Below are 27,326 nucleotides of genomic sequence, written 5' to 3'. Positions count from 1 at the left end.
TTATACTTGAAAATAATCGCGAAGACTATAGTAAAATACTGTCTTTTGTGTGAGTTATACAGTGCTTATTATCCATATCAAGTAATTTTTAATTCAAAATCAACAGTTCACAACTGTTAATAACTGTCGTTAAAGAAAGTCTTCTAAATGCTACTACAGTTTATATTTTTTATATTTCAAGGAAGTAATTTTAAATTTAGCAAGCTTTAATTTTATAATTCTCATGGAATACATAAAAATGTAGGTAATTGTAAGTGATTCTTTTAATCAGATTTTCCTAAAACATTTCACCGGGTATATTAAGTTGCTATTTCAAAACATAATTGGTTCCAAAATTTCTTTTATACATCTCTTCTTGTAAGACTATTGGGCCATAAACCTGTGTTTTTTAAAAAAATACTTTTCTATTATGAAATAACACCAGAGAGGGGAATTAGATATATGAACTATATTTCTATATTTTTAATAGATGTAAGTTTCATAGTCCCATGTGCAAACATGGAATTCTGTAATTATCAAAAATAACATTTGTTTGTGACTTTTGTCACTGTATGTTTTCACTCTGAGCCTGCCTTTTCACTGATGGCAGAAAAACCGAATCTAAAGACTTAAAATATAATCAGCTCACTCCAGTAATTTTGGAGGTGAATTCAAGGTTTACTATTTACTTCATAGTAAATACCATCTAGGGCTTTTTTCCTTCCTTGCCTCTCCTGGCCCTGAGAGGCCACAGATAGTATGAAAAGGGGGAGGGCCCTATATCTAGGATGGTCAGGTATTGGAAATAAGAAAGAAGCCTCCATTTGGGTCTGTTGTTGGCATGATTAAATCCTTGTTTTCTAGATACGGGACATAATGTTGACTCTTAGGGTGGCTCGTTAGATGGGGGTAGTCACTCATCTGTATCTAGTGTAGCTTCTTGGTACAAGTGGTTTTTCTTAAAATCTTGTCCTTGGCTTTCAGAGCATGCCCTGGCTAAAACACAAGCTTGTCTATATCTGGCGCCGGCGATCTCTTGGCAGAGCGAACTGCTTTCCCCTTCCCCCACCTTCTAAGTCTTCTCCTTGGACACGTGGGAAACGTATGGATCCCCTCCATATCTGAAGGTGACCCCCAACCCCTGCAAAAGGGGGAGATCTTGGTATTAAGAAAGTGAGCAGTCAGCACTGTTCTTGTGTTTCCTCCTTCCCTGTTTCTCTGCCTGCCCACTGAGTTCTTACCCTTCTTTGTTTGAGGGAGAGGGTGAGGTCCATGGGGCCAAACAGGGCAGTACACTTCACTCTGTTCTTAAAACTATACTCTGCTCAGGTTGCCTGGTGAGGTTCATGTCTCTCGATTTGGGAGTTGGAGTTGGGCAGAAAGTAAGACCTGGGATGCCAGTGTTCCTCACATTCTTCCTTTTTCCAATCTCATCTCTAAGTCATAACTTTTTAACATAATAATCAAAAAGCATGTTTTCTTCCTCTCTTAGTATTTGATATAGGAATCGTCCTGGTCATCTGCCACAGAGCCACATGCCACATGCCACATACCGTTGTGCTGCGTCTTGATGTGTCTAAAGACACCAGCCTGTGCTTGGGGTTCAGACAGTTAGTGTGGAGGTCTTGACTCCCACCCAGCCCAGCCACTTAGCAGCTGCATAACCTGGGGGAAGTTATCAACTTCTCTGAGCCTCATTTTAATCACTTGTAATTAAAATGATGTGTAAATATTTAGCAAATTTATAAAATTTCTGTTCCAGAAAAGAAATAGTAAAGAAAGGAATGAAATTAGTTTTCAGGAAAAGTATATTTTATCACCTTTTGTGAAATACTTTGATCCCAATAGTCCTCCAGTCATTGTCTCACAATCCAGCGGTTGAGGTTCTTGACAATCAGGAGTCCTTAGAATCCTCTAAGCAACCGGCAGAATATTGCTGATTTCCTCAGTTTTCAGATGTCAGTTAATAATTCCATCATCTTTGCAATTAAGATTTAAGCACTTCTAGGATACTTGTTGTAGAGGGAGGTGTGAAATACACACGATAAAGTTGACCTTGACGGTTCCTCATGCGTTCTCCCTCTTGTCCAGAGAATGAAACCAGGATACAAACGTACATTTATAGAACTGACATACTCTTTTCCCTGCAGTTTGCCATGTGTTGTCATAAATGCCTGCTGACTAGTAGTCAATGAAAACCATTTAATATTAAAAGCAAAGTCCTAGAGCGAAAATTAATTTTCACAGTTAGATGACAGACCTAATAAATTCTACTTTTTTCTTTCTTTTTCTATTTCATTGGCATATCATCAATTCTACTTCTAGCTTCAGAAACTAAATCTTTTAAACTAGATATGTCCTTTGGGAATTAAATCACTAAAGACAATAAAGACTTTAAAAACTAATAACCGTATTTTGGGGGAGGGAAACCTTTTTTCACTTGTGTTGGTTATTATCTTAAGGGCACTTCATCTAGTGAGTTCCTCAGTTTCTCTCTCTCTTTTTTTAAATATATCTTTATTGATTTCAGAGAGAGGAAGGGAGCAGAGAGGGAGAGAGAGAAACATGAATGATGAGAGAGTCATTGATCGGCCGCCTCCTGCACGCCCCCAACTGGGGATCAAGCCCACAACCCGGGCATGTGCCCTGACCGGGAATCGAACCCCCATCGCCTGGATCCTAGGCCGACGCTCAACCCCTGAGCCATGCCTGGCCGGGCCTCAGTTTCTCTTTTGATCGTAATTTACCTCGTGAATTTGAATGTTCATAAAGATGAAAATAATTGGTAGCTCTGCCTTCGATGTTAAACATACATGGGTTGATTTTTCTTCAAAGTAAATTACTTCTTTGTAGTATTAGGTTACTCTAATTTCCTACCTCCATGCCTTTTATTTTCCCCTGGAGAAAACCCTTCCAGGGCATGACCTAATGAATTCTGGTTCAGATTTCCAAGTGAATCTGAACCAAAGTGATTCTATAATTTGGTGGAGGGAACTTTCATTAAATACCCTAGCGAGGGAAATTTTAGTCTTTCCTACTATACTGAAGTACTTTGCTTGACATATTGAAATTGAACTTCAACATTTATGAGACTATAAATTGCAACAGCACATTGTAACATGTCATGAGTCCAGTAGAGCCTTAGGTCAAGGGTTTTTACTTTCTCTACAACCGCATTAAAAATAGCAGTGTTTCTAATTATTTTTCCTTTAAAAATTAGAAAAATATGTCCTTGTCTCCAGAGACATGTTATCTTCAGTTATTCCTATAATTTATATGGTTGCATGGGGTATGTCTTTATAGTTTTTATTTGGCTTGACCAAAGTGCAAATTCAATTTTATAGGTATGACTAGTTAGCCTTCTCTTTTAAAACCCGAATGTGGTTTTGTCACTGAGAAAGTTAATTTTCGTTCCTCCTCTTTATTCCTGACTCTGCCGTCTTCTTATCTCAAAAGCTTCTCAACATAACAGTTTTGAGAGAACACTGCTCCGTTTTACCTGCCGCACGTGAACCCATTTACTGCTGTGTTCACATCACCTGAAGTCAAATTGATATTTTTCTAGAGCACTTGTTTCGTGCCCCTCAAATATGGTCACCAGGTTACAGCACGGCCTGCAAGAGCTCCTAGCTCTTACAGTCTGTCATCTTGGAAGGTTTTCTGAAGTAGCATGGCATGATTGAAAAACATGCTGTTTTGATGGCTAATTGGCTGGGCTTCCTCGGGATGCTGTCATTTTATTTATTCTGCTAACCACTTGGCTGCATGCAGGGGTTTGCCATGAATCGTAAGAACAGACAATGCATAAACATGTATAAAATTCAGCATTCGTCTTGTTTGTAGAAGTCAACTGTGCCACTCGTGTTATTTGTTGGTCATCAGGAGAAACTGACTCTCGCAATCTGAAGGCTGTAGGAATAACAGAATTCTCCATGGGCTAAAAAGCATAGCATGAATTAGAAGGAGACAAGGTAGCCCCAGAGATCAAGAAGCAGAACATCCAATCGGGACATAGCCCCATCGCTTCCACCATTGTCAGTGAGCTCTAGCCATCCCTTCATCTTTCTGTCACTCGCTCAGAAATGAAAGTCTTTCATCCAGTTAGCCTCCGAGAACAGAGGAGAAGCTGGCCTCCCCCCCTTTTTTTGCTATATACAATGAAAGGTTCTCCTCCTGAATTGGAAAGTGGCTTTCTAGATAAATACAGAATTTTTTTTTAAAAAAAAACCTGCAAATATTGACAATTTTTATAAAGCAAGCAACTCATTAATTTCAACAAGTTATTTTTTAAAATTAAGATTTTTCTGTTTAAGATATCATGTTGAAGCTATAGAATCCCTGCTCTGTAACATAGTATCTGGGCTAGCTTGGAAAAAGAAAATAACATTTCTAATTCCCAATATGTAAATTTAAAATAATAATACTGACTGAATAAGATTGTGTTGAGATACTATTTGCAGTGCTTTAAAGACAGTGACAAATACATTACATGCATTCATTTTTTCATGGTATTTTCCTGCTTAAGCACCTTATTATTTGAGTGTGATTGTAATTTTTTAAAAATTAATATTTTGCTGCATGATGATTCTGTTCAGTTATCTGCAATTTTAAATGATACAGTTTGATTTTCTTTTTTTCTTTAACAGACAGGCTAGCCTCAATGAAGCAGCCGAGAAGTATTATGATCTGGCAGCCAGGCTGAGGCCTAATGTAAGTACTTTCCTGATGAGAAACGTTACCCAAGGGGACAGAATCACAGCATGTGATACTTCTAGACTAGAAGCCTCTTGTTGCTGGGTTTTTTCTCCCTGATCCTTTATTCTGAGTACCAACCAAATGACTAGTTCAACAATAAAAATCTGCCAATCTCAAGCTTCTTTCTTTTCCCAGAGGTATAAATTTCTGTTTTTTACCCTGCATAAAGCATCATAAATTTTTAGCATTTCTAAATACTTTGTATTTGGAAGACTTTTAAATTAGTTCCTTAAAAGTTTGTTTACTGTGGTGTTAAATATCTGAGGACTTCCTAACCTCATAAGTATTTTTAGATTTTTCTTACATATAGTCAGACCTCGAGCTGTGTGCCTTTTTCGTATTCCACAATCCTCATTTCTAATAACTGTGCTTTTCAACTTTATCAAGTATGTTTTTATTAGAATTTTTCCCTGGGTAGTCACACTTCCACAAAGTAAGATGGATATAAATTAGGTCATTACTATTGAAATAGAGGAGCCATTTATGAGAAAATAAGAATGGGTTTTGTATCGGTCTTCTAAGCACTTCTTATTCGCAGCACATCGCTGAATTCCATTCCATTACTTTTATTCTCATACACACTCCGCTCCGCCTCACTTTCTGACACTAAGACCTCTACCCTGCTTTCTGGATCTACACCATCTATTGAGAAATGTAATTTTGTAATGAAAGTGCATGTGTGATGTGACTACAAATGGAATCAGTCTCATTCCTGTATAGTAACTCACCTATTGGGCAAACAAGTATCTATAGAGTGCCTGCTTTGTGATAGGATACTAAGATTTCATACCCTAAAAGACCACACAATGTAGCAGGGAAGACTGAACATAATCACCTGATTGAAATATCCAGTGTGGGATTCCTGTAGAGGTATATGCAGTGCTGTGGGAGTAGAAAAGAGGAGTAATGCTTCTTGAAAGTAACCCGCACAGGAAGTAGGTTTTTTTCAGGAGATTCAACCGCATGTAAACTTAGCCCTGAATCTAAATGTCCTTCGTTTCATTAATTATGAGGAACTTTTAAGAATTGGTGAGCTGTTTGTAACGGAAGAAAATAATTGAATAGTTGTAATGGTAGGAATGATAACAGCTAAAATTTATTGAACATTTGTTATGCGTCAGGCATTGTGCTAAGTGCTTCATGTGAATTCCCTCATTCATTTCTCTCAACAAACCCACAGGTCATTCCTTTATCCCCATTCTGCTGAAGCCCAGAGAAATTCACTCAGTATCACACCTAATAAGTGGAATCACGTTGGAACCTAAGCTGCTATGTGCATAGGGAAAGCTTGATGGAAAAATGCACTTATACTTAGAGAGAAAATGCAGGCCAGAAGTCTAGGAAACCAAAATTAGAATGGTCCTCTCATTCAGTGAATATTTACCGAGGTCCTATTGAGTGCCAAGCACCATTCCAGGCGCTGGATACTCAGCAGTGAGCAAAATTGACAAGAGTCCTTGCCTGTTGGGAGCTTACAATGTAGCCTGAGGAGATGGGGCAGAAGCAGATGAGTATGTGGCATGTCAGACAGTGATAAGTGCTGTGGAGAAAAGTGGAGCAGGAAAGGGCAGTTGGGAAGTGCTGGGGGTGGTATGCAGAATGCACAGCTTTGTAAATGCCCAAGTTCGGCATCTTTGTGTAACACTTCTCAAAAAAGGGTTAAATTTGAGGATTTAAACTTATTATCATTTAATTGAAGACAGGAATCAGGTTTTCTATTTTTCTGGCTTTTTTGTTTTCTTCCTTTACATTGACTAATACAATGTTCTTAACATACATAATAAATGATGATGTTAAGTGCAACCTTTATTAATTATGTCACTTGAGTGTCATTTTTATTCTTGTTAAGCGGTTGATCAAAAGGTCTTCTTCAGCATATTATAATGGATTAGTGAGAAAGCTATCTGAGCTATTTGACCTGACCTAAAAAATTTAAAAGATACCGAGGAACCACAGGATTTAAGCCTGATTTATGAGATTGTTTATTTTAAATGACTAGCCAAATCATAAAATCAATATTTAATCTCCTACTCAAAGCCTTTTTTTTTTTTCTGAAGCTCCCAGAAGTTTCTTCATAAATGTGGTACAGACTGCTTTTGAAAAATGCATTTATTCAAATGATACTTCCCTTATCTGGTAATAATAAATTATTTTATGGACTTGGAGGGAATACAAAGTTTATATTTAACAGTAAGTAAATGATGTTACAGTTGATGGATCTACAGATGTGGTCTTTCCCTGTGCTTTAAGAATTGTGTTTTGGTTTTCTGTATGTAACCTAGGTATGCAAGATGCCACCAAGGCAAGACTGATAAAATACAATATATTTTTACTCTGCAATGAAGAGATCTCTTTTAACAATAGCACATGTAGTGATTTATTAGCAGTCAACATCTGATCTAAATTAAAGCATCCATCTAACATTTCTCTTGCTCATAGCTAGCTGTTCATTCATTTTGTCATAAAAGCATTGTCATTTCTATGCTTTAACTTAATAAATTTCAGTTGCCTGCTTATATGAGAACATAGTAAAACAGATCTCAATTCCCATTCCATATTTAAGTAGTTTCACTATCTTTTCTATTTTTGTTGTCAACATGATAATCTACTCTTACTCTTATTTTTCACAAGGCATTTCTTTCCACTGTCTAAATGTCCAACTACAACAATCAGTAGTTGTATGTGGGGGCCTCTGTGGATGTTTTAGGAATGCTTGTGTCAGATCATGACTATACAAAGTAAAATCTGTGGCTGTAATTCTTGTGCACACCACTTATCATTACATTTTAAAGATTGTTGGCCATTTGTGGGATATATTTCTCGCTTAATAAAATACCTCTTTCATTTCTTCAGTATGTCTCATAATGAATTTCTTTATTTTTTTTAATTCTACAAAAGCCATATTTTTCTATAAAATTTTCTTAAATTATTAATTTACCTTTTGGATTATTTTATATACAAAGAATTCTGGTGATCAAATCCAGAAATAATAAAAAAAGTCTAAATTAGCAGGAACATATAATTTTAAGTTTTAGATTCTGATTTTGTCTCTTCATCAGGAATATTCAGTACATTGTCAGAGAAATATATTTATTATAAAAATGGCACCATTAAAAAATTTAGTCCTATTTATTTGATTTAAGGGGTTGCTCTAAAATTAAGCCTCATATTATATTTAAATATATCTCTATAATGGGAAAAATTTTTACCAAAATTGCCATTTTAAGTTTTTCCATTTATAGTTCTTTTTTTTTTTTTAAGAAAATTTATCTTTCTGTGGAGGTTACTTTGAAAACACAACACTGTCCTCTGTCTTCTTTCTCACTTATGCACATCAACAAATGCTGGCCCCTGAGGATTGGAGGGAACATTTACATGAAACGGTTTTGTTCTTCCTGTGAGAATTAAGCCAAATTCTGCATTAACTTATGGAGTTTTAAATATAAAGAATGGGGAACTTGCATAGTACAGAGTCACCCACTTTTAGTAAACTCTGGAGTCAAAGGGAGTAATTACTAATGATCAGGTTTACATAGCTTGTATTTTTCTAGATGTAATTGTTTTAGTCTGCATTCATTCGACTTATTTTTTTTAATCAAGTTCCAGCTTTGTGTAAGACTCTGTGCCAAATGCAACAGGATTTCAAAGTTATGAAAAATTAACCCCGACCTTGAGAAATGTAGTCTCGTGTGGGTAGGGAGTGGAGGAAAAGCACATGGGTCCTGACCCTCACACTTCGGGGCCCTGAATAATACGATATAGTAAGTGCTTTGTGTGGGTTTTAAACTAGGTGCTAGAAAAATGCACAAGAGAGAGAATTTACTTCCAGCTGGGTTGATCCTAGAAGGTGTAGAGTCATAGATCCTAAAGCACAGAAACACGGTGGAATGGGGAAGGTCATGCAGGGGAAACAAGCAAATTATTTGATAGCATGTGAATAGGAAAATTAGTTGGCACAATGGGTGTTCTAAAATTTTGAACTTAGGTAACTTGGGTGGGTAGGGAATACCCTAAACAGAAGTAGGGTGGGTAGAGAGGGGTGTGTTTATTCCAAGAAGGAAGTGTTATGTTTACAACAAGGAGGTTCTGAGTGAGAGGTAGGATGTTCTAATTTTCTGTGGGACATGCCTGCCAAGTGGGCATTTGGGGGAAAGGCCGCAGTTAGGGATAATGCCGTGGGAGTCATTTACAGAAAGGAGACAGTACCCAAGAGGTGGATAAGGTCACGAAGGCTCTGAGTGAATGTACAAAAGGAGAGAAGAAAGTTAATTTCAAACCCTTGGGGAATCTGCACATTTGGAATGTAGGAAAAGGAGGACAGAAGATGATGGCAAGACATAGAAATAACGGTGACCAATTTCCACTGCTGCTGAAAGGCGACTGAGAAAGTTCATTGACTTCAGAGAAAACGATGACGTTGGCTACCTTCAAAAGTTCAGTTTCATGCGAGAGATGTGGGCAGAGTTATTAAGGCCTTGAGGAAAGGGGGAACCAGGAACAGAGAGTGTAAACTTATTCTGTAAGTGAGTTTGGAGGTAAATGAAAGAGAAAGGGCAATACCAAAGAAATATTGGTATATACTAAATGTTAGATGTATATACTAAATATTAAAGATGTACTATGTATGTATATGCTAAATATTAAAGATAGGTTTTAAGGGGTGCATGTATGTGTGTGTGTGTGTCTAAGTCTCAGACTAAAAATGTGTCCAAATACAGGGAAGAGCAAAAGAAATATTGAAGCTTTTAAAGGATCATGTCCTCCCCGTGGACTGAAGAAGAAAACATAGACCATGAAGACAGAGAAAGAAAAAACGAACTTTAGAGACAAAGGGGCCATAAACTTAAGTAGTAAATTGCTTTTAGCTACGTTATTTGGTCATCTGCTGATCCTATGGCAATAGGGCAGAATTGACAACGTCAAAAACCTGTGGACAGCTAGATGTGCTGAGGCTCAGTGTAGGTAATGTTTGATATAGGCCTGCAGTATCTATATGTGATAAATAAGCGCTAGTAGAAGTACACTTTTGTGAGAGATGGCATTAAGCCATTAGCAGTTCTGTCATAATTCTAAATGAAGTTCTGAAATGACTCCGGATTACTTCTCGTTTTGATTCTGCTCTCTTTTGTTAGATGTATTCACCCTTCATATTTTTAACATATATAATAATTTATAAATGTTCTTCCATGTGCATCAATTATATGCGAGTTAAAGGGAAATATGTTCCAATAATCAGATTATCCAATAGAAAATTACATAAGTGCATTATATCTTTCCCAGGCACTTAGAACATAAGTTATTTCAGAGCGTTATTATAAAATCAAAGCCAGTGTTATCCATTTGGGCTCATTAACAATGATTATATGTCAAAAGATCAGAATGAGAAATATGGGATTCGAAGAAATGGGCTTTGCTGTAAGAGAGTGCAGCTGTGTTATGAGATTGTCCACATATTCTACAATATATTACTTTCAATTAGGACTACTCTTTTTATGGTAAATATATGGGGGCGGGGTATGGCTACGCAGTAGAAATAACCACTAGGACCAGAATCTGGGGGAAAAGGTTAAGAATTAATTATTTGGGCTGTTGTGATGGAAGAGAGAAAATATTGTTACAGTTGTTTCTGATGAGAAAGATATTTCCAACCCTAATTAGAACAAGAGACCATGAAAACTAAGTTAAGCAGGACGGATTCAGATTTGACCATAAAAGAGATTTTGGGGAGGGGGATTACTGAGATTTTCATTTTGTTGGGCAAAAATGACAGGATTAATAATAATTTGTCTGGGAATCAGTTAAACCGCATTTCTACTTGTAAATAGAGAAAGAACCATATGGCCTCTTCCCAAACTTTCCGCAAGTTTCTGTGATGTGGGAAAATGACATACCATGTGTCTCTTGACTTTCAGACATTAGTAATGTATGGATCCCAGAATCATCAGATTGATTTTATGAGTAAAATGTGTTTTAGAAATCGCACATGTATTTCCCACTATCACTAGTTATTTCAGTTTCAAATACATCTATATATTTTGCCGTTAGAAAATGGAGTGAGGTAAGCTGAGAAACCCACAATAAATAATAGGTTTCGATCAAGAGAAATTGCCATTCCTTCACCCCACATTTTACCTGGTTTTATTAAATGGGCCCCAATATATCATCGAAACATGATTGTGGTTTATTCACACAGAACCAAATTAAGTCAACAAACCCTTGCTCTGCTTCAGCTCATAAATAGGCTTCATCACAGCGCTATTATGTATATTTATGCACACATCAGTGGAAATCAAATATCTAATTCTTCTCTAGTTTCAGCAAGATAGATGCTCACTTCCCTGAGAGTTTCAATTATGCCAGGATCAATTAGTCTCATCACACTCATATCTGTCTTCAAACTCCTTTCTACCGTAGGCCTTTTCCCCAAATTATTTAGATGTTGCTGCTCTTTTCTTCTAACAAGTTCCAAAGCCTGATTTTGGGTGCATGCACTTCTCTCTGCTTACACTGTAGTTGATTTGTATTGTATTTCTATTTTGAAAATGTTGGATAACCCAGAAAAAATGTGTTTCTCAAGTGGTTACTGTTTTTCTTCTGTTTAGCATCTTGTGTAAGTCTTCATGCTTAGACGAAGATGGTTGTTAGTACAGACCGCTTCCTCACTTGCTGTCGGTTGGTCTACTTGTTGCCTAGCAGGGATCAGATAGCTGGGCTGAATTCAGCTGAATTTCCAGTTTTTCTATCCTCGGGGTATTGATTATTCATCATGGTCCACATGCAATCATTTTTAAACATTATTTTTTTCAAAATCTGTATATGAATGTTGTGTGTTTTAGATTCATAACCAGAAAAGAAGGGGGGGGGGGCGGTGCGAGGCATGGGCAGGAACTCAAGTGGCTCTTGGGTATAAAGAAAATCAGCTTGAGTACTTTAGGTTGAGGAACATCAAAACCTTAGGGAAATTCCACTTACTTACGTTCTCTGATTCCAAGCATATTTATTTTTACTCACATTTCTTTGTGGGGTATCCTTTGCAAGATTTATTGCTATAATTGTCTGAATTGTGGGACCACACACTAAAATTACATTTAGTTATTTTTCCTCCAGAGAAAGTGGATTCCTGGTTACTTTGAAAACTCAGCCAATCTAAGCACACTGGCTACCTGGAAGTATCAGTGAGGGTGGACAAGGAGCTGCCACCTCGGAAGGACGGGTCCATCCCCACCCCCAGTCATCACATTTTTCAGAATCCCTGTTGCTTCTTTCCACAGCTGGCCTGCCCATTTCTATTATACTTTTAGGCATTTATGTTTCGATCTGATCCTCATTTGGCCTTCTGGGGCTATGTTTTTCTAAATACACACTTAAACATTAAGGAAAAGTTGTGTTTGTGTACATATTTTTATTCCCTCTCTCTTCTCACTTTCCTGTAACAATCCTCTTTTTGTTTCCTTACCTTTCCTCTACTCGTAACTCTCCATTATCTGTCCAAGCCCTCAGTTATAACAGCAGATAAAATTATGTTATACTTTACCCTAAAGACTAGTAAAAGTTAGACAGATCCTGAAAAATTAGTAAATTGGTAAATTAATTTCTCTTTCTATGCCCTTCTTAATGAAAAAAAATTCTGACACTTTTTTAAATGGGAAGGAAGATTTTGTTTAGGACTAATGTAATAGGTGTCAAAAATACTGCAAGCGGGGAAATGCCTAAAATACAGCACAGGTAGCTAGGGATATATAGCCAGTGAGCAAAGGGGATCAGGAACTTGATCAGATATCGAGAGGCGGGGGAGGTGTTCTCGCTAAATTGACTTGGCAGAGTTTTTGCAGCAGCTTGGCTAGGAAGGCCCCAGACAGGGCCTAAGGAGGAGGCCCAGTTAAAAAGATAGTTTAGAGGATCCTGTCTCCCTTGGTGATGGAGAGGTTTTTTCACCCTTGGTGACATTATTTTCCCAGACTGAGTTGTTATAGTGCTACACTTCTTATCACTAGATAATGTCAGAATCAAGAGCTTCTCTTTATCGCTTGAGAAGAATTTGATTAAATATATTGCTGTAGCATTGTTTTTGCTAACAAGGCCTAGAAGAGAGTTGGAAAGAGTGACAGCTTTAAGAGGGGGAAAATGTGTGTGCTACGAAATTGTTCAGTCATTGTCTTATAATGGACTGTATTTCCTCAGATATCAAGTGCCAACAGATGGCTGCAGTGGTGTAGTTTTATGTTATCCTGAACCTGCAAGTATGGTTCCATCAAAATTTAAAACTCTAGAGAATTCAATTTCTTACGAATAGGACATCTATGTTTGACTAACTCTTGTTACGCCTGTGTTGTTTTCATCTCTTTCTTAAAATGATCTCTACTGAAATAACAACCAGAAATGCAGCTTTATAAGATACACACATTGCCCTTTTGAAGAGTAAATAGCAAGTTGAAGTGAGCAAATGTGGTGCCATTAGAGGTCTTGTGACAAGAGTTTGAAGTGGTCACTTAATCACTATATAGGATTTGTTTGAAAAGCAGGTTGCTTAGCTTAGGAATGCTGAATTTTCAAAAGAAAAGTAACTTGAGAAGATTTGTTAGAACCACTTACCAAATTATATGTAAGCTACTTGCAACAATTCATAACTAAAAATAGTTTCTTAAAATATGTGTAGAAATAATCAGCTGTATTTTTGAAATTGTGATGTCAGATTTCAACAGGTTCAATGGATAGATGTAGAACGTTACTGCTACTGCTGTCAATCACTTTTTTTTTCTTATTTCTCAACCTAAGTTACTCTCTCCTTATCTACTTCATAATATAATAAATAGCTGGATCTTCCCCATGGAATCTATACTTGTACTACAGTTTATCTCTTTATTTCAATTTTAATTTTCACTGGTTATTATATATGAACCCTAATAAAGCCCACTAAAACAAATAAATAAAAATCCTCAACAGATATTTAGTTTGCCTGTGAAACAGATTATTTCTCTTACATATATAGTGCATTTTCCACTATAATTCCAGAAACCAATGGTAGCTTTGTCTTTTTCTTAACAAGGTTCAACTCTTTTCACAAACAGTTACACTGTTTGTTAAATTTTTGTAATCATAAGTTTCCTCTGTTTCAACTGGCTGTTTACTTGTAACCACAAGCATGCTATCAAACTGTCAACAAATCAGACCTGCAGTGATAAATAAACCTGTAATACACATTGATACTTATTTATTCATGATGAGATGCATTATTAAAATGATACTGGAAATAAAGAAAAACTATTTGAAAAATTGTCATGAAGATATTGAAAGACCAAAAGATTTTTTAAAATGCATTTCTGTAGGTCACTCTACTTAAATAACAAACCCAAAATACTTGAACATCCATGTTTGTTTGTGAATTTTCTTATGGAGAAAGAGATTCTTATTTATAATTTGTAATTTCTCACTTATATTTAGTTAATTTGCTCTAATCTCTCTTTTTTAAGCTATCGTTTTCTCAGGCTTGCATTGAGAGCAATACATTTCTCAGATCTTGAGGGTGGAATGAATTATTTTGCTACCCAAGGAGGATTTTGTACTTTAATTAGTCTTGGAAATCTTTACTGGAGGCATGCACATATGCTTAGTTTTCCCTTCATTGAGAAATACGACATTATCGTTTTATTTTCCAGTATGCTGATTGAGAGTAACTCCTAAACATTTCCTACTTAGAGAGGACTTTTATGGCAAACAGATGATGGTTATACCCTAAGCAATATAGTACCATATAATTCTTTAAACCCATTATTTGCATTTGAATTTGTATTATAAACTGTGTCCCCATGTTTGGAAGTTAGGAACCTTTATCACACACACTTAATGATGTGAAAGAGAGAGCATTCACCTAAATGGGAATAGTAATATTGACTAAGTTAAAAGTTGATAACTATTATAAGTCCACATTTCCACAAGTATGTCTTTTGTAAGTTATTTCCTAAAGAATTTTTGTCTTTATAACTTGTAGAAGCAAAAAAAAGATAATATTGGGCACTAGAAAATTGATTTTTTTAAAAATTAGAAAATGTCAGCCTAACAACATCTATATTAAGCATTAAAAGTTAAATTCTGCCTCATTTTTACATAAGGGAAAGTGAGGCAGGATAACTTGTTTAGTATCTAACAGCTAGTGGTGGAGTCAAAATGCAAACCCAGGCAGTCCGGGTTTAGAACCTGTGCTTTTAACTCCTTGCTTCTTGTATACGATCACCTACAAAAATTCAGTAATGATCACAAAACTTAAGGCACTGAAATCGAGGGACAGTTCTTATTTAAAATGTGCTGACTTGAATTGTCTGGAATGTTTGTATATTAATCATTTTGTGGAGAACTGTTATGCATCAAAATTGACAAATTCTTGAAATTAGTTTGCGGACCCTTGAAGGTATGCCTGTATCCACCCCACCCCACGTGGTCTACAGATCCCAGGTGGAGAACACTGGAAAAGTGAAATGGCCTACTTTAAAGCCAGCAAAGCAGAGTGACAATTATGTCAGTTTCTAAAACAGGCACCGGGGATATATGAGAAGCAAGGTTGTCGTGATCCCTGCCTGGTCAGAGTTGTAGCAGATGCAGGCTTAGCATTTAATTGTTTCTTAATTTTAATTGTTAATCCTTACCTGAGGATTTTTATTTTTTTTTAAGAGAGAGAGTGGAAGGGAGGGAGGAAGTGGGGGAGGGAGAAAGAGAGAGAAACGTTGATGTGAGAGAGATACATTGATTGGTGGCCTCCTGTACGCACCCTGACTGGGGCTGGAGATCAAACCTGCAACCCAGGTATGTGCTCTTGACTGGGAATCAAACCTGTGACCCTTTGGTGCACAGTCTAACATTCTAACCACTGATCCACACAGGCCAGGGCTCTTCATTTTTTTTCATGAGTGGTTTATCTAGGGTATGAGTCTTGGAGGTTTGCATCTTCCACAGCTTATAAAACAATGCCTAAAAAGGAAGGAATTCAATCACCTTGCTTGTTGTGTCTTCAAAAACTGTTTAGGGACTTCAAGAAACATAGCAAAAAAGTTAATTATTTTTGTGTTGCTTGCAGTGTATTGATTACTTTGCTCAGGACGGACTCATGCAAGCACAGTAAATATGTTTCTCATTTTCTCATTAAAATAGTATTTCTTTTTCTTTGATAAGCCCTTAGAAAAACTGAAGCAAGCAAAATTTAGGGAAATGTTAGTTTAGGTTTTGGAATGCCTGATGCTTTGGACAACCGTTTGTTACCTACCTGACATTTCTTTGGGAAGTTATACTCTTATTGAATTTATGTTCTTTAAATGAGAGTTACTGTAGAATGACCTGGGTGCATTCTTTCAGATTTGATTTTATTTCTACTATACATGTTTATTATGAGCTGGAGATGTATTTGAGAGAAGTTCATATATTAACGTTATTGTTATTTTGTGTCCTGTACAAAATGTTTAAATACACAGGAATCTAAAATTTCCCTACATATAAATTAATATACATTCTGCTTTAAAAATTTTTTTGAAAAGAAAAAGTAACTTATATGATAAATTGATTGTACATTTTTAACTGTTTAAATTGTTTTATTAATAGAGTATGACAGCAAAAAGGTCTTACTGAGTAATTTGTAATTGATCTTTGAGTCCTTAATTTATCTGATCTTAATACTTCTCTCATATAGCTAAAGTGAAGTTGCTCGATACGGTAATAGGAAGTATAGCATGCAGATATTATAAAAATTCTTTTTAAAACTCAATTTGAATTTTCAACTCTGTTTTAATGTAAATTTATTACCTCCTCAAGCGTGTGCCTCCAGCGACACTTAAAGTGTGCTAGGATCATACCAGCCTCTGGGAATGACCAAAGCTGTGCAGATAGGTGCTGGCAACAGCCTCCGAACAAGTCGGAATCCCTACTGAATGCAGGATTGTGACAAACATCACGATACACACTGTCAGTGAAGTTTGACCATCAAAGGGCAGTTCAACATTGCAAGGTTTGAAAGCTTATTGTAAGCTAAATGTTTTGATAAAATAACCATGCATAATGCTAAATGATCCTTGATATAGTGTAGATAGCATCTTCAAATATGTATCATTTTTATTTTAATACAGTTTTAGTCATAGCTATAGTTGAGCCTTTAATGCTGTATAGCTCAAAAGTATAAATCTTCATCATGAGTATATATTCCGTGTATGTTAATAGCATTAGAATTTATTAAATATTTAGGCATAAACTGTATTATGCTCATGATATGGCAGCAGTAAAAAAAGCGATCTACTTCCAGCAAAAGCTTTGGGTTTTATCTTCCTGAGTGCAGAGAGACATGTGTAGCACATAGGATTTGTCTGTGTCCTAGATGTTGCTATAAATAGCACTTCTCAATGACTTCATGGCTTGGGAAGAGCAGTCTACGCAGTGAGCTCCTAGTGGAATCGTATCACAGTCCAGTGCCCTGTTAGGCAATGTAGCTGAGCAGTTTAGGCTCTGAAATCCAGTGGCTTGGGGACTAAACCAGGCTTCACTTACCTCTGGCACTGGGATCTGGGCATGTTACTTAATATTTCTAAGCTTCATTTGCTCACTCTGTAAATGAAGGTAATAATAACTATCTCAGAGGGTGGTGGGAAATAAACAATATATAAAGTATTTAGAATGCAGCCTGGTGCATAGGATGTGCTAAATTATTTACATTACAGGAATTGCCTGTACTTAGAATAGAGAAAATAATTTTAAAGAAGTGAATTTTACTTGCCAGGCCACAAAGACAATGAGCAGATTGGTGTTGCTAGTTTTAGGCCTCAAGCATGCTCCTTCCTCGGGGCATTTATACTCTTTCTTTCCTCCAGCTGCCATGCTTTGCCTCCAAATAGCAGCAGGGCTTGTTCAGGCACTATCTTGAATACCTGCTCAGAGAGCCCCTTGAATCACTAAGACTTTCCTTCCTGCCCTGTGTGAAACACCCCCGCACCCCCAAAGAGCCCTCACTATCCTGCAGTACTTTTTTCTCCCTGGTGCCTATCACCATCCACAGTCTATATATTTCCTTGGATATCTGTATTATCTCTCTCCAGTCTCTAGGACATGAGCCCTGCATTGGCAGGGACTTTGTTCCCCGTACTTCGCCTTCCCCAGCACATAGAGTGGTGCCTGGAAGACGTAGGTGCTCAGTGGGCGGTGAAGGGATCCCTGTGAACCTTCTGTCCTCTCCGTCTCTGCTGGCTTCCTGCAGCTCTGAGTGCGGTTCTAGTGTTTTAAACGTGTGGACATCTTCCTCTCCTCCAATAAAACTTGGCCTTGAAATACAAGCCAACCACAACAGAGTGATCTTTTATAATGCTGGAAATAACGCCAAAACGCAGCAAGACTGACTGCCAAGAACATGTTGAGAGGCTGTTCTATGGTTTACTTCAAGAGCAGTATGAGTGATTTTTAAGAGAGATTCAAGGATAATGTTGATTTTTAGCTCTCACTGAATGCAGAACCTTGAAATCTTTCTGTATTCCTGACATGCAGCCCCCTGGGTCTTGCAGTTCTCTCAGCCTTTCTACTTGAGTATCAAGAGACAGTGATCATGGTGAACTGGGAGCCCTATCAAATTTTAAATTCATACTCCATGAAATTCAGAATCACTCAAGGTATTTGGGTCTCCTGTTAAGTGTTTCTACATTCAGATTCTGAAATTCAGCCCAAGATAGAAGTGACAAATCTAATAGAATAGATACTTACAGACCTTTGGGACAACTGATATAGAGCTGTATATTCCATGTAAAATACATTTATTATTATCTAGAAAAGCAGTATAACCCTCACACTTCTTTGCTTGACCCAATGGTATGCATACTTTGCAGGCCTCAGATTACTCTGGAAAATTCAAACTAAATAATAAGGTAGAAGCTGATTTTATTAATCCATTCAGACTTTATTGAAAATTTGCCAATGGGTTTCAAAAATTTTACCCCTAAAGGACACATCTTCCTCTCAGCAGGTAATTTTCCCTATATGAAATTTCTTTAAAAAACAAACAAACAAAAAAACCAGAAATACTGCAATTGCTGAAAATAATAAGGGTAGGTGAAAAAATTTAGGCGATAAATAATGAGCCAAAAAGTTTTCCTCCCCATTAGTCACTGTTATGAAAGGAAAAAAATAGATCTTAATCATTTATTTTCCTGTGCTATTGTCTGTAGATGACCTATTTTGATATTTGGAGTCACAATAGGAGGAAAACACCAGTGAAGGAGGAAATGACAAAAACAATTGGCGATGCACCTGTAGTGAGGGGGAAAGTGTGCCAAAGACCTAATATGACAAGCCACAGCCCTGCGAACCAGTGGTTTTATGTCAACCATAAGAATGAGAGAAAGGTCATAGTCTCTGAAAGAGAAATAGCCTGCACTTAAGGAAACATGACTGTGGTTAAGAAGTAATTTTAAAGATGAAAATAAGAAGTTGGCTAAACTGGTTATGCATGCTTTCCAGGCTTTTCTTCCAGACTCTTTCTGCCTCCTGTGTGACTGGTAATGAGTCTGTTGGGTGCGGAAGCAAGGGCCAGAGTGTGGACTGTGTGGGGATTTGGTTGTGATGTTTTGTTTTTAATGGGGTCATTGAATCAACACTCCATTGTTGGAGAAGAGCACTCAGTTTTACTCTCCACAATTTACACTAGCTATTAGTTCTTCTATGAGTTCCCATGGTTGAAGAATCCTAAAGTGGGGAGGAAAAGTCAGGGAATGTGGTTATAAACATACACATTTTAAGCTGTGCCTTTGAGTAAATTTCTTATTGGAATCAGTAGTTGTCCTCACGTCCCTCAACAGATAAAATTTACCAAGCATTATCTTTTATCTACCTTACCTTTTTCTCATACCTGTTTATTTGCCCACAGAGAGAGGGCATGGAGCACAGTTTTTAAATTGTGGTCATAGACAGTTTCCATCGTGCACAAACAATTTTACATCCTAGACTTCTCTTCGGGACTGCATTTGTTGTTTGAAACCCTACTTGTGAAATAGCGAGGAAAACAGTGTTGTGTATTCTCTTGAATTGAGAGAAGTATTTCTTATGCCTTTAAAACACTGCCCTGTGTCTATCAAAGTGCCATGAAAAAGAGAACCCACAGAAAGAGATTAACATTTTAGAGATTAACCATCTGTTTGAGCTCAATTAAAACAGCTCCTGCAAGGCCTCTCCTAACACGCTATCCCTGAACTGTTGTAGAAACAATATGGTGAATTTACTATCCAATTAAAACTGATAAGAAAGTCGGCTTTGACGTTCATGAAATAAACCCAAGATTCTACATTCGCTCTGAGACTCTTGGTTTTAAGTTATCTACACTTTTCTTGCTTATAATTAATGCTAATAAATTTCCTCCCACAGCTAAGCAATGATGGTATAGTTCTATTACTTACTACTGATTTTTTAATCTACCTCCTGTCATTGAACTTGAGCCCAAATGTTGTTTATTGAGAATCAAAGTAGTGGTCTTGCCTTTATGTAATACAGTGGTTCTCAGCTCTGTCTGCATTAGAGTCACCAGGAGAACTTTTCGAACATACTGAGCCCTGGGTCTCACCAGACTCTGATTTTAATTGGTCGAAGACAGAGCCCAGCATCCTAGTTTTTAGCGCTCCCTAGGTGATTCTAACGTACAATAAGATTGTGGACTACTGGTAAACAGATTAGCATTCTGTTCTAGATTTCCTCTGCTTCCATCAGTCAGTTCCAGCTTTATAAACCACTTACTGAGTGACCTTGGCTATGTTACTTAACATCTCTGCCTTTCAATTTCTTCATCTGTCAAATGGGGCATTAATAGCACTTAAATCATAAAATAGGTTGAGAATCCAAGGAGTTAATGGATTTTAAACATTTAAAATAGTACCTGATGCAGTGCGCCAGTGTTATGGAGTTCGGAAAGGTTAGCTATACTTTTATTTGATATGAATACGGTGTTAGTATTTTGTGTACTAAAATAAAATAGTGCCTGAAACATAGTAAGTGCACAGTAAAGTTTAACTCTCATCAGCATTATCATCTCAGTTTTTAAAATGGAAGTGATAATAACCTTTGGGTCACTAGTTTATGAATACTTCCTAACTTGTGCTATTCTGGAAGATCTGCTCCTTTGTGCTGTCACTTATTAAAAAACTCGGTGAGACTTGTGCTTTTATTCTGGGTCAGCCACTTAAATGTACCGCCTTACACAGATTAACTCTATTTCCTCATTATACAGCTAAAAGCTATATAAAACTGTTGGTTTTATTAGCTATGGTATTTCAGAAGATGACGAATTCACAAAATAGCGGACCTATTTTGTGTTTTTTTATGTGCTTTTAACCAAACTTAAATAATCACTCGGGCACAATGAGCTTTCTGAAGCAAAATCAAATACAATAGCCTGCTCTCTAGCCAGCATGATGGTAAGAAATATAAGAACAAAAACATAAGCCATAAAATCCTTCAATTTTAAATCCTTAAAATCTTTACAGTCTCATCATGACCATCTCAGTTTGAAGTATTGCATGGCCGTGAGCAAAAGAGCTCCTTGAAACTCCAGATGCTAACTTCTCATAAGTCATGACCTTTCCCTAGGCAGTGCCAGCTCTTAGGGATTTCAATCATGTATCTTGACTTGAAAAGGCAAAACAAGGATTTGGCTCGACAGTGTTAAAAAAGACAGGTTTTTATGTTATTTTTGTGTGCCTCTGTACATGTTCTTTGTATTCCCTACATTTTGCAAAATTCAATACATATACCCTAGGATTACAGTCAGCAGGGGCTCATGGGCTCAAACTTGAATTTTGATAGAAGACATGGAGAGAAAAGCCATCTTTCTGTCCTCATACTTAGCATTTTTTATGCCTTCATTTCACACCAAATTTTTAATAATTTGGCCAGAAAGACTATGCACAATCATAATATACCCTAAGATTATTACCATGGTTTAGATGTTTTCAATGTGGCATTAATTTTCTAGTTTTCAGAAGCATTAGAAAGGGAATTTTGATGTAGATATACTTTCTTAGATTTAGTCTGTGTCTTGAAAAAATTACTGAAATCCCTGTGCTGACTGAGGGAGAAAAGAAAGAAACCAATTACAGTTGGAGAAATCAAATGAAATATAATCACCAAAGTACTTTATTCTAACATTATATCCTGCTAAGTGTGTCACATTCATGCCCTTTAGAGAGAAAACTCATTTGCTGTAATTTAATATTGAAGGTTCTATTTCCATTGTTATGCATTAAGAGTCATGCAGCTGACATATCACAAGTGTCTGAAAAAGTTAACCTCTTTGGATAAGTTGATTCTTTAAGATAAGCTCTTTTTCCTGAACTCCCAGAATTTATGAATGGTGCCATCATCTGCTCAGGCACTGAGGCAAAACACACAGAAAGCTGCCCAGGTCTCCCATTTTGCTGAGTATCTGATGACTCATTTCTCAAATCTGTCTCCCCTCTTTTCATCTGTGCCGACACTGCTTTTGTGCAGGCCTCAAAATGATCCTACCATTGCACAAGTTGTCGCCTTCTTAGATTTGCTGAGTTGCTGCAGAGTGGTATTTCTAAAATGTTAATCTGGTCATATTACTCTCTCTTATGAAGTTGACACTTGTCAGATTCTGCTGCACCCAACACTCCATGAGTTCTCCAAGAATTCCTTTTGCACTCTACTCCTTTGGTAGATCAGCAAGTATAGTTGGTCATATCAGATATAACCCAGATACTCCAACATCTCAATATATTGTGACTGCCAAATAAGGTCACTTTTTTTTTAAAATATATTTTTATTGGTTTCAGAGAGAGGAAGGGAGACGGAGAGAGAGAGAGAAATATCAGTGATAAGAGTCATTGACTGGCTGTCTCCTGCACACCCCCACTGGGAATAGAGCTCACAACCCGGGCATGTGCCCTGACCAGGAATCGAACCCTGATCTCCTGGATCATATGTTGATGCTCAACCACTGAGCTACGCCAGCCGGGCAAATCACATTTCTTTTAATATACAAATTTCAATGACTAAACTTTACCATTCACATAATTTCAGGGTTTCTCCCAAAGAATACCTGCGTGTTCAACAGAATTGTCTGGGTGGTTATCTAGTGACCACAGTGAGCCTTTCTCTGTCCAGACTCACTCTCTTCTAAGCCCATCACATCATACTTGGCCTCCCTTCACTGATATTCTCCCAGTATGCTTTGCCCCAATTCCTTTCCCTAGCATCCTTTGGACATGCGACACTAGTCTTTGGCTTTTAACTAAATGTTTTAAGATGCTGCAGTATAACCAAAGGTCATTTTCAAGAAGAGAAAAACTTAACCATGATATTACCATAATTTTGTCAAATTTTACATATTGATGAACATTTCACTTGTTTTTTCCTCTCTTACTAGTGTTATAAACTGTGCTGTAGAATGACTTCTTTTGCATATTTTATTAAACATTTTGTTTCTACTGCTCTAAAATAAATTTCTAAAAGTATGATTGCTGAGTTAAAGATGAACATTTTAAATTTTACTAGTTGCTATACTGCCAGATTATTTTCCCAAAAAAGTATAGCAATTCACAGTCCCACCAGCACAACTGCCAGATCCGAATAATGTTCATCTTTTATATTATCATCAGCCTGAAGAATAAACATTGATATCTTGTTGTTTCAAGTTGCATCTTTCTAACTGCTGTGATAACACATATTTTCACATGTTTATATATTAATCATTTGTTTATTTTCTCCTGTGATACTCTTGTCATATATCTTTTGCCCATTTTTCTACTGGGTTTTCTTCTTACTAACATGTCTGTCTTTTCCTCTGTGACAGGTGAGATTCCTATTTTCCTTAAGAAGGCCTCTCTCACAGTGAGGTTTTGTTTTGTTTATGTTTTTAATTTTCCATTTAGATTTTGAACTTATTTTTGCATGTGATTTCAGGATCGAGTTAATATAGAGATGTTGCCTAGCTAGTAAGAACACACTGTGTTTATAAGGTTTCATCTGGAAATCTATATGTGATTCGTGAAAATGCAAGTTGTAGATGTATCACTATAGTTTTAACACTATCAGCTTCTATGCATAAAGGAAGGAGATGAAAGGATACCTGTGAGAAAATAGGTACCAACATGTACATACTGGTTAGGATGGAAATAAAGAAATGAAAATTATGAACTTTCTCTTAAGAAATGCATCTGTGTTCCTCCAGAGCCCGGCCTCTTCCCATGGGGCTTTCCTAAGGGGCCTGCTCTCTCCATGGCTGCCTTTTCCCGAAGGCTGTACTTCAGCAGCAATCTCTCCTACACTGTCCCAGCTGCTCCCAGCCTCAAACAGACTAAGGGTCTCTTTATCCCATTCTGTTGTTCTGCCATCCCTTAGAGCAATCGCCTCTTCTGCATGGTCGCCATTGATTGCAGGCATGGCTTTGTCCTAATGTGTTGGAGAGCAAAAGAAAGGAAGTTCAGAGTAGATTTTCCTTTAAGTTACATACCTTCATTCTGCTCACATTTCATTGGTGATAATTTAATTATACCACCAAACCTGAGCAACTGGGAATATAACTGCATCTAGCTGACAGCCATGTACACAGGAAGAAGGGAAAACCAGACTGTAGTGGGCCAGCAGTCAGCAGTCTCCACCATGTTTTCTATATTGTGTTCATTGTTTAATCTGTCTTTTCTAAATGTACATTTCTCTTTATAATAGGTTGTTTTGCGTAGTTCAATTGAATAAAAATAGCACCTGTATTCTTGATATCCCCAGGATTAAATAGAAAACTTTTACCATGGGCCCCTTCTCAGGCATCCCTCTATCAAAGTGTATCAAGTTTCATTTCTTATCCTGAGAAATAGACAAGCAGCCAAGTTAAAAGCATAAAGCATTCTTTCCTCTATGGATACGCAAATGGATTTTTGCAAACTGGTTTGCAATTTAATGGTGGTTATGTAGCAACTCTTTCGAGATATGATGTGTTCAGTATTAAAGTATTGCCATGCTGCAAAGATCCTCACATTGTCTCTTGGAAGACGTGCAGTTAACTTTGTTGCCCATTCAGGGTGTTGCTCTGTGTGCGTGTATGTGCACACACACACGCACACATTCATCTCGCAGTCTCTTTCACCTTAGAAGCATATGGGATAGTTCTACAAGATAACAAACAGTGAAACATTAGAGAGAAAAATCATTGGAAACATGATACACAGCTAAATTTCTTGTCATCAAGTCTATAAATGGTATTTTAAATATTGTCTTTTTATAGTTTCTCCCCTGAAGAAAAGCAAAAGTAAAACACAACCCTCTAGACATCTCCAGACTTTACCGTTTCCTTTGTGCCAGAGTCGAGACTGCCAACTTCAGTGAATGAAACAGCACCTCCATTGAATTCCCAGATGTACTACATAAAATAGGGAAGAAAAGGCACAGAAATATTGTTTATGACTCCTTGTTTCTGTGTTAAATTTGTTTCTGTGTTAAATAACTTGTCAGCTTATTGTTGGGTTTGCTTCTGCGAGAGTCTAGAAAGTAGCCAGGGATCTCGATAGATGAGTTTATGCGAAGCTTGTACCTGCTACATCTCCACAGAGGAAACTTCCCTCCTGCTTATTTTGCCTAAACAAAGCAGAAGCAAATTAAGGTCTGGGCAATGGAGAGAAAAGCGACTTAGGACCAGAGCAGTCGTAAGTAGAGGAGGGAAGAAGAATATGTGAAAATGTAGATCAGATGGGGAGTTTTTTTAATGTATTACTAATAGATTATTTGTTAATATCAAACACTGTAATAGACTCTAATAAGGAAAACATTAAAAGGTATAAGTAGTGTGTTTACATAATAATAAAAACAGTAATTAAAAATAACTTATAAAATTGAGAGGTAACTTATCTTCAACATAAACAAAGCAGAAATTAGCAAAATCACAGGGAAACATCGACAAGTTATAACCATGCAAATGGACAGTGTTTGATGACTCCTTAATAGGTGCAAGGAAGTAAGGAAGAAAGTTCTTAGCTTGGGTGACCAAGTCATTCTGCCACATTATTCAGATCCGGAATCTGGACGGGCAGGGTAATGTGCTGAAGTTGACTACCTGTCAGACAACTGAATATGAGCCTGGAGAGAGAGGTCAGGGCTGGAGATACAGTTTTGAAGTCATGGTATAAAACCAAGAAAGAGCATGTAGAGTCCATGGAAAGATACTCAGGAGGTTCTGTGATTCCCAAAGACATATTAGTGCCAGTTAGAAGAGAAACTTACAAAGGTGACAGAGAAAGATTCTTTAAGAGGTGGGAGGATTGTGTGTGTGTCTGTGTCTGTATCTGTGTGTACATGTGCGTTTAAGCCAGAGCCTACAGTATTAGCTGATGGATTTTATACAGGGTGTGAGAGAGAAATCCTTGTTTTTTGGCTTGAGCGACTTTCAGAAAGATCGAGTTGCCATTTTCTAAACTGGGGAAAAGTCCCTAAGGAGTAGATTTGGTGAGTGAGTGAGTCAGGGAAAGAAATAAAGAATGAACGATTTTTAATAGAAATGCAGCCTTACAACTTTATCACAGTTACTTAACTAATGATAATGGGTTTTTAAGCCACACTAGATTATTGTAATGAACAAACTAATTTACATTTAGTAGCTTCTCATTTGCATGTAAGCCATGTATTATAAAGTAGTTGGCCTTGAAAGTAGGTTAAATATGCCTCCAGGAAATCCTTTTCACAATATTAATTTGCTTAACAAGCTCTTTCTTCTTAGATATTAGAAATGGAAGTGGAAACTAGCATGAGGAAGATTGTCTCTAGATCTGAAATCAGAAATGATGATTTCTTACTACCATGCAAATTTGGCATCATGAGCAATGTCTGTAATTGAGAGAAAAACTTTGCAAATCTCAAATATGTATTACTTGAACCAATATAAGCAGAAGTTGCTTTTATTCAATTTACTTTACATTAGATTATTCAAATATGCTTTCTACATATCTGGAGGAGTGTACAGTTTATATTTATAGTTTTTACAGCCACCGCCTGGCATAATGTTTTCTGCCGCATTCAGGAAGTTTATCATAGTTACACACCAAACACATGTGGTGGTATCAGTGGGAGGGATATGAAGCTACCAGGAGAGGCGGCAGGTAGTGGCTCCTTCATTCACTAGAGTCCTTAATGTGGCCTTCAGCCTGATCTTAGGATCATGGATAGAGCATGTTAAGGATAAAATTCTTAACACGTATGATCTGGTCTCTGGCGATCGTCGTGGTCACATCTCACATTTCTCTTTCCTTTGTTTTCTGAGCACTCATCAGTGTGGCTTTCTTGAACCAAGGGGTCTTGAACTTGCCATGCTTAGTCCCAACTCAGGACTTTGAACTTCTACTTCTACCTCCTTCATCTGTTAATTCCTACCTCATTCATCTGATTTCAACCTGACAGTCATTATCTGGGAAAACCTCTGAAGTGCATTTGCCCCTACACTTTGCTTCATATTTATAGTTCTTATCATAGCTGATCTTTATTCAGTTGTGATTACTTGTGATTATTTCATTGTTCATTTTTTCTCACGGGAGTATAGGTCCCATGAGGGCAGAGTTTATGTTTGTTTAGTTCAGCACTGCAGC

The 27,326-nt window shown here is 37.1% G+C and overlaps 1 protein-coding gene across 1 annotated transcript in view; it reads left to right on the top strand.

Annotated features, from left to right (window-relative positions):
• Positions 1-27,326, top strand: part of TMTC2 (transmembrane O-mannosyltransferase targeting cadherins 2) — a 373,836-nt gene that overhangs the window by 324,137 nt on the left and 22,373 nt on the right. The window contains exon 11 of the mRNA XM_081130714.1: positions 4,626-4,689. Coding sequence (XP_080986840.1) covers positions 4,626-4,689 — 64 coding nt within the window. The remainder of the gene's footprint in view (positions 1-4,625; positions 4,690-27,326) is intronic.

This window comes from Miniopterus schreibersii (assembly GCF_964146895.1).
Source record: "Miniopterus schreibersii genome assembly, chromosome: 2".
NCBI lineage: Eukaryota > Metazoa > Chordata > Mammalia > Chiroptera > Miniopteridae > Miniopterus > Miniopterus schreibersii.
Note: the sequence above shows the minus strand (reverse complement) of the source record. Positions and strands in the feature narration are given on the sequence as shown.